Consider the following 8,588-nt stretch of genomic DNA (forward strand, 5'->3'; position numbering starts at 1 on the left):
AGCATAAATTCAAAAAATTTCTTACGCATGTTCAGATCTTCCTATGGAGAGACCAGCAACGAGAGAGGGGTAAGAGCATCTTCATACCTTTGAAGATCTCTAAGCGGAAGCGTTGCTAGAACGCGGTTGATGGAGTCGTACTCGCGGCGATTCCGATCTAGTGCCGAACAACGGCACCTCCGCGTTCAACACACGTGCAGCCCGGTGACGTCTCCCGCACCTTGATCCAACAAGGAGGAGGGAGAGGTTGGGGAAGAAGTCCAGAAACACGACGGCGTGGTGTCGGTGGAGAGACGAGGTCTCCCGGCAGGGCTTCGCCAAGCGCCGGCACAGAGGAGGAGGGAGAGGAGCAGGGCTGCGCCGAGAGAGAGAGAAAACGGTGTCCTCCAAAGGCCAAAAGTGCCCACTATATATAGGGGAAGGGGAGATGGGGTGCCACCCTAGGGTTCCCACCCTAGGGGGTGCGGCAGCCCTCCCAGATGGGTGGTGCGGCGGCCAGAGGGGGAGGAGGGGTTGGCGCACCCACTGGTGGGCCTTAGGCCCACCTGGCCTAGGGTTTGCCCCCCCTTTTTCTTTCCCTTGCGCCATGGGCTGAGTGGGGAGGCGCACCAGCCCACTTAGGGGCTGGTTCCAACCCCCACTTGGCCCACCTTACCTCCCGGGGTCGTTGCCCCCCTTCGGTGGTCCCCCGGGACCACCTCCGGTGGTCCCGGTGGTCCCGGTACGTTACCGGTGATGCCCGAAACACTTCCGGTGTCCGAAACCATCCGTCCTATATATCAATCTTTACCTCCGGACCATTCCGGAGCTCCTTGTGACGTCCGGGATCTCATCCGGGACTCCGAACAACTTTCGGTAACCTCGTATAACAATTCCCTATAACCCTAGTGTCATCGAACCTTAAGTGTGTAGACCCTACGGGTTCAGAGACAGGCAGACATGACCGAGACACCTCTCTGGACAATAACCATCAGAGGGGTCTGGATACCCATGGTGGCTCCCACTAGCTCCACGATGATCTCATCGGATGAACCACATGTCAAGGATTCAATCAATCCCGAATACGATTCCCTTTGTCTGTCGGTATAGAACTTGCCCGAGATTCGATCGTCGGTATACCTATACCTTGTTTAATCTCGTTACCGGTAAGTCTATTTACTCGTTTCGTAGCACGTCGTCGTGCGACTAACTCCTTAGTCACATTGAGCTCATGATGATGTTCTACCGAGTGGGCCCAGAGATACCTCTCCGTCACATGGAGTGACAAATCCCGATCTCGATTCGTGCCAACCCAACAGACACTTTCGGAGGTACCCGTAGTGCACCTTTATAGTCACCCAGTTACGTTGTGACGTTTGATACACCCAAAGCACTCCTACGGTATCCGGGAGTTGCACAATCTCACGGTCGAAGGAAAAGATACTTGACATTAGAAAAGCATTAGCATACGAACAATACGATCTAGTGCTAGGCTTAGGATTGGGTCTTGTCCATCACATCATTCTCCCAATGATGTGATCCCGTTATCAATGACATCTAATGCCCATGATCAGGAAACCATGATCATCTATTGACTTACGAGCTAGCCAACTAGAGGCTTGCTAGGGACACATTGTGATCTATTCATTCACACATATATTACTGTTTCCTGTTAATACAATTATAGCATGAACGATAGACGATTATCATGAACAAGGAAATATGATAATAACCATTTTATTATTGCCTCTAGGGCATATTTCCAACAAAAAATACTTTCGGCATTGGACTAAATTTCAGCAAGTCACCCTCTACACTTGTCTGTGCCTTTTCTGACTCAGACTGTGCAGGATGTCTAGATGACAGGCGTTCAACTAGTGGCTTTGCAGTTTTCTTTGGACCTAACCTAATATCTTGGTGTGCAAGAAAGCAAGATACTGTCTCTAGATCCAACACAGAAGCAGAATACAAGGCACTTGCCAATGCAACAACAGAGATCATATGGCTACAGTCCATTTTGAAGGAACTGGGTATGAAAAATACTAAAGCACCATGTTTATGGTGTGATAACCTTGGTGCCACCTATTTGTCTGCAAATCCAGTCTTTCATGCTAGAACAAAGCACATTGAGATAGACTTCCATTTTGTTCGAGAAAGAGTTGCAAACAAACTCTTGGATATTCGGTTCATACACTCTAAGGACCAAGTAGCAGATGGGTTTACCAAGGCTCTACCTTCGAGAAGTTTTGAAGACTTCAAAAATAATCTCAACTTGATGAAGTTGTGATTAATGGATGGTGTTAAACAATGTCTTGAACTGGTACAACAAGGAGATATCCTCAACCGAAGCAAGGAGTAGTTAGACAAGATAGGTACTCATGTAACCTTTTATCTTTTCCTATCTCTTGTTTACTTCTTCCTCAAGCTATATCTCTAGCAACAACTTGTACGCGTGTTTGGGCTCGCAACCCCTTTATATAAACACGTAACGCGTCGGCCAAGATGGCTAAGACGTTTCCGCCATCTCGCACATACTCGATACTCCACGATCAATATAACAAAAGCAGGACGTAGGGTTTTACCTTCATCAAGAGGGCCCGAACCTGGGTAAACACCATCTCATTTGTCCCGTGTTACCCATCGATCAAAGATCCACACTTCGGACCCCCTACCCGAGATCCACCGGTTTGACACTGGCAGCAAGCCTAGCGGTGGCGGAGGCGCGGCTCGCGGGGCGACGACAAGCCTAGCGGCGACGGAGGCATGGCTCGCGAGGGCGGGGGCGAGCCTAGCTGCGGCGTGCGGGGGCGGTGGCGAGCCTAGCCGCGGCGGAGGCACAGCTTGCGGGGACGGAGGCGAGCCTAGCCACGGCGGAGGCACAACTCGCGGGGCGGCGAGCCTAGCAACGGCGGAGGCATAGCTCGTGGGGATGGTGGCGAGGAAGGGGATCGGGGTGCCCGTGACCACATATATGTGCGCTCAATGCGCTCGATGAAGGGGATGGGGTGGCGGCGGTGTAGGCACCCTGCTACAAACCTCCACGGCCATAGGGGGCGGTCGACGGTGGCGCTGGGCTGGTCTCCATTGGGAGCAGGCGAGGTGTGGCAGTTGGTGATGGGGATCCTTAAAAAAACGGACGAAATCTTGCAAATACGTACAAATTTGGCTCGCGGATGCAGGATCCCATCAGACCGGTAGTTATTATTTTTAGGTCCACGATACGTGATGGATCCCGCAAACTAGTTATTACTAGTAAGTATGCACGTGCAACGCACGTCTAGATTAACATAAAACTGGTCAAACATGATGGTCATCCAAATTGTTGCATGTCATGAAATAATATAAATAATTGTTTATTCAAATTGTTAGTCGTGCACACGACATGTACATATGAACCAATACAAGCACAAAAGATTGAATTGTGGCATGTCATGGAGCGTCAACGTTTTCAATTGAAATAGCACAAACAAATAGTAGCACTAAGTTCTTTGTGCATAGAGAATGTGTCTTCCTTGGTTCATAAAGAGGTTCAGTGGCCACCCTAAATGAGCAATGAAACATACCTTGAATTACTTGAGCAAAGAAGTTTGTACCATTAATGCTCAGTCATATATTGCAAAAAATGGTCATGGTTCCATAATAAGATTCTTAACGTGGATGGTAAAAAAACTTTACTTTGCATTCAATGTGTGCATGATCATAAAACAAGAGTCTCTGGTTGTAAGATGAAGGCATCCAAGCTCATTTGCGAGTTGTAATCCTGAAACGTAATCTAGTCATTTACCCTGGATAACCTGCACATTCGCTTATTAAGTTGTTATAAGCACTAAAGATGACATGAACCATAACATATATGAATTACTAAAAGACGAACGTAATGCAGTATACATGACACATGTATAACGGTATTACTATCCTTCCTCTTCATGGGATCGCATCAAAATGGGTCATATAAGCGCTATTTTGACAACTCCACCCAAGAACAGGGTACCACTAAATATCAGACAACATTGCGGTGCTCACCTGGAGTTTCCCTCGCCCCATGGAAAATCCTTTTGTGTCATCCGGCATAAGCAGACCAGGAGGCGGCTTTGACACCACTGGATGCTTATCAATGTGATTCGATGGGGGGGGGGGGGAGTGCTGATTGTATGGCCAATGTCCGGACTCTAGCCATGGTACTGGCCCCAGCCACAACCTCTTCCCCCACGTCCTCGGCCTCTCCATTGCCTCATTAAACCTTTGTCATAGAAACCGTTCTCACCATAATGAAGTTTCTGATGCATCAGCATGCTGTAATAAATACTTAGTACATGAAGATACCTGGGCCGCATCTTCTGCTTCATACTCTTCACTCTACAGGAGCATCTTCATCGACAACCTCCTCATCTCCACCTTTTTCTTGCTTGATAGATCCCATGTTTCTAGCGGCCAGTAACAAAAATAAATGTGAAAAAAGATCTTTTACAATGAAGCATGCGATATAACTGTGATATTAAAATAATCTTGTGGGAACAGTCTATCCTTTACATAATCTTCACTAAGCAGGCTTACACTCGTCAATGAAATATAAAAGCTACTCCAATAATGATGCAAGAGGATACACAATATTCCAGATGTTAGTGACAAATATATCTAGCCAGAATTGTAAGATAGAGAAGGAACACATAGGGCAGTTTTGTGTGCATTATGCTCAGAATCAACCTTTACTACTACGTTCAGGCCGGACTGAGTAGTAAACTAATGAATGACAGTACAATTTATTTAATTTGCACCAGGCTAGACAAAGCAAATGCTTAATTAGTGGTCAAGTAGTACTATCGTATTAGGCTTAAGCATTACAATGAACGGATTAGAAAAGGCTTTCAATACATACCAACATACGTCTGCTATTACAAGCCGAACGAGTCTCTAAAAAAACTAAATTGAAAAATCTGCATACACAGAGGCGCATATCAGCCAATTCAAGCACGCATCAATCCATCAAAGTATCAGGCCATCAGCCACCCATTAGAGAAGAGAAAAGGAAAACGATTCAAACTTACGCATCAATCCATCTAAGCATCACGCCATCAGCCACCCATCAGGTCATCCGGAGCGGAGAATCCACAAAAGCAGGGGGGTTGAGTGCTCGGATGAGTCCGCGTAGCGCAGCCTTGATTCCCTCACGCCCCTCGGCAGCGGCGCTGCCCTGACCCCCTTGCTCCCATGGCGATGCCGCGTCGTGATGTAGATCGGGACGCTGCAAGATGTAGAAGCGCAGGCGGCGGAGGCAGGGAAGGCAACGGGGATGGTAACAGGAGACGGAGCAGTAGATTTAGGCGTGTATGGATCTGAGGATGCGAGGTTTTCCTTCCTTTTCTCGTGCAATGATAGACGGGCGAACAAAGGTCGATGTGTACGTGGATCGGTCGACGGCAGAGATTTCGTCCGCCTCGTGAAATTGATAGATGTACTTTTGGTGATGCTTAGTTGCTGTTTTAACGGTTAGATCAAATTAAGTGGGTCTGATCGTGAGGCTGCAATTGTCCGTGCGGTTCTGTGTATGTTGGCTGGGTGCATTTAGCAATGAATGTGTTGGATTGTTTATTAGTAATATAGACAGCGGACGGTCTATTTTACGGATCTACTAGAGGTGCGAGAGATGAAGATAGGCTTCCTGTTGATCCTTCAAAGAAAGCCAGGGATTTCTGGCGGAACTAAAGACTAAAGATAGGGAGGAGGAACAGAGCTTTGGTCCCTCTCATGCCCTCTTTTCTCTGCCGTTGAATCATTGCAATTTGAAGGTGAAGCAAGTCCACCAAAAGAATGTATTTGTTGGCAACAAACCAAATAACAGACAAATTATTTGGCATGGTCGACATATTTTTCGTAGGCTGAGCAGAGATCACAAACCAAACAGACCCATATATATTTTCATCACCATCATATACCTATACACAAACTAGAAACGCTGATACACTTCACAGTTCTTGTCACCCACACACAGCTCTACATTCATTCAGGGATCCATGGCCGCCGCTGACCTTCATCACTTGCGCCGCGACCCGACCCTGGACAGCGCGGTCATCCGCTTGAGCACCCTGGAGATCTTGGACAGGCTCGGCTTGCCGCCTCCGAGGTTCATCTTCCTGGTGGAGAACTTGAGCGCCTGCAGGCAGCACAGCTGCCGCACCGGCCCTTCGTCCTCGTCTTCCTCCTCCTCCTCCTCCTCCTCCTCTCCGTGAACCGATCCTTCCGCCGCCTTGCTGCCGCCGCCTCGGAGCTTGGTGTCGCCGGCGACGGCGCTGCTGCTGCTGCTGCCCCCGGTCTCATAGGCCTCCCAGAGCATGTCCATGTCGTCGGCGCACGCCCCGGCCATGGCGCGGTCGCGGCACAGCTTGTGCTGGATCCGCTCCTCGTACAGCTTGCACGCCAGCGTCCGCTTCCACTCCTTCCCCTTGGACGGCGACCCCTCGCCGGCGCCGGCCAGGTTCTCCGACGACGTCCGCGTGTGCACGCGCCTCGCGATGGACGTCGACCTCAGGGGACTCTCCCCGCCGTCCTGGTGCTCCTGCTCTTCTTCCGGCTCTGACGCAGGCTGCTGCACATCTTCTTGGTGCTCTTGTCCGTCAGGCTGCGCATCTTCTTCGGCCTCCAAGTCCTTGCTCCTCTGTTCTTGCAGGCCTTCCTCGGCTCTCCCAACGGAGGCGATTTCTTGAGCTTGCAGCAGGTCTTTGCTGCATTTTACCGCCACATTCAAGCGCACCAATTCTTCCTTGACATCTACAAGTTCCTGCTCTGGTAATTGCTTCCGGTCAGATTCTTCACTCTGTTTTTGGTCGCAAGATTCAGTCTCCAACTGCACAGTTTCCTCGAACGAATCCTTGTCCAAACAGATGATTTGCACCGGATTGCCCTGGACTTCATCAAGAACTCCCTTCAGATTCCCAGATTCCCATTGCCTTATCCGCTGAGAAATCGAAGAATGTGGCTTGCTGACCCGCTCAGGTCTCTTGGTCTCCATTGCTGACAGAGGAACAGGGTCACACTCCAACCTCTTTTCCTCAACCGCATCACCGCTGAATCCCTTTCTCTCTGGCAAGCTTACACTCTCTACTTTGTTGATGGATTCCTCTTGCTCCTCCATCTCCGGCATGAATGCCTCTCCTGGAGCTGGAAAGCAATGCTCCGAACAAGAAGAAGAAGAGTCTCCAGGAGGCTTCATCAGATCCTCAGAGACCACATTTTTCTCCTGAATTTCATCCTTGAAGTTGAAGCCATCTTCTTCATAAAATTCCCCATTGCCCCAGAAGCAGATCTCTTCTCCAGATAGGCTCTGCAATGGCAGCTCAATCTCGAGCGCTTGGGTAGCATAAGCATGCAGCAAGGTCTTTTCCTCCAGAAGGGAGCAAGAACCACCACCAATGTGGGACACCTCCCCGAGGAACACGATCTCGCCGACGCCGGCGGGGCCGAGCACGAAGGAGCAGAGCTGGCCGACGAGCCCGAGCCCGGCGTCGGGCCGCAGCCCGGCGCAGAGCGCGGCGACGGCGACGCCGCAGGTGCTCCCGAGGCACCGCGCCCCGGCCGGCCCCGGCGCGGCGGTGAGGAGCACGACGAGGAGGAGCGCCGTGGAGAGCAGCAGCGGGGAGAAGAAGGCGGCGAGCGCGAGGAGGCCGCGGGAGAAGAAGAGCGCGTAGGCGGCGTGCAGCGGGTGGGCCGCGAGGAACGCCGCCGCGCCCAGCAGGTCGTGGAGCACGCAGAAGGCCAGCGCGCTGCCGTCCACGCGCCGCTGCGCCCGCGCGGCCATCGTCGCCTTGTTCCCAGGACCTCCGCCGCGCGCGTGGGTGGGTGGCGCGGTGCGGTGGGAAGGCTTGTCGTCTCCTGGCTGGGTGGCTGGCTACCGACGCGACGCCATTGCGCCTTGGATGCTCCGTGGCGTGGAGCTAATAAAGCGGACGCTCGGAGCGGAGCGGAGCGGAGCGGTGCTCGCTGACGCTGACACGGTTGGTTGCTCTGCTCGACGAGGTCTGCATGCACGTCGGTCGAGTCCACCTACGCGCTGCGGTACTAGCGCATTTCGTCAAGGGTGTCCTCGAGAAGTCGGTTACCAATCCCTCTGGTGTCATCACGCTGCCAAAGTACACCACTTGAAACACAACGACAACAGCTTAACGCAGACCCATGTACCAAAATATACTACTCCCTCCGTTCTAAATATAAGTCTTTTAAAATATTTCATTCGTAGTCTACATACGAAACAAAATAAGTGAATCTATACTCTAAAGTATGTCTATATATATTCATATGTAGTCTACTAATGAAACCACTTTAAACTCTTTAAAGACTTATATTTAGGATCGAAGGGAGTAACTGTCTGTTTTTCTAAAGGGTGGATAATCCTATCTCGGCGTCCATATATTCTTGATTATCTGAAAATCAATCATCGATGCGGAACTGATCGATTTATATCAAGAAAAGAAAAAGAGGTCGCTCAGATCGAAGGCGAGATCATGGGTTTTCATCCAAAGAATTTTTTGATGGGGAACGTCGCATGGGAAATAAAAAATTTACTACGCGCACGAAGACCTATCATGGTGATGTCCATCTACGAGAGGGGATTTCTG

The 8,588-nt window shown here is 50.4% G+C and overlaps 1 protein-coding gene and 1 long non-coding RNA gene across 2 annotated transcripts; both read right to left on the reverse strand.

Annotated features, from left to right (window-relative positions):
* Window positions 1-3,308: 3,308 nt before the first annotated feature.
* Window positions 3,309-5,467, reverse strand: LOC123429202. The gene is made up of 3 exons (XR_006622630.1): window positions 4,303-5,467; window positions 4,003-4,219; window positions 3,309-3,773 (listed from the first exon to the last, which is right to left on the reverse strand). It is a non-coding gene; the product is annotated as an uncharacterized LOC123429202 (long non-coding RNA).
* A 399-nt stretch (window positions 5,468-5,866) lies between these two features.
* LOC123429203 lies at window positions 5,867-8,315 on the reverse strand. The gene has a single exon (XM_045113256.1). It carries the CDS (start codon window positions 7,769-7,771, stop codon window positions 6,011-6,013), a length of 1,761 nt encoding a protein of 586 aa, XP_044969191.1. The 5' UTR covers window positions 7,772-8,315; the 3' UTR covers window positions 5,867-6,010.
* Window positions 8,316-8,588: the final 273 nt, after the last annotated feature.

The sequence above is a fragment of the Hordeum vulgare genome, chromosome 2H, assembly GCF_904849725.1.
Source record: "Hordeum vulgare subsp. vulgare chromosome 2H, MorexV3_pseudomolecules_assembly, whole genome shotgun sequence".
NCBI classification, from domain to species: Eukaryota; Viridiplantae; Streptophyta; class Magnoliopsida; order Poales; family Poaceae; genus Hordeum; species Hordeum vulgare.

What these genes read in the sequence shown, in the direction of transcription:
- LOC123429203 (XM_045113256.1), bottom strand. Translation starts at nt 7,771, where the DNA reads ATGGCCGCGCGGGCGCAGCGGCGCGTGGACGGCAGCGCGCTGGCCTTC.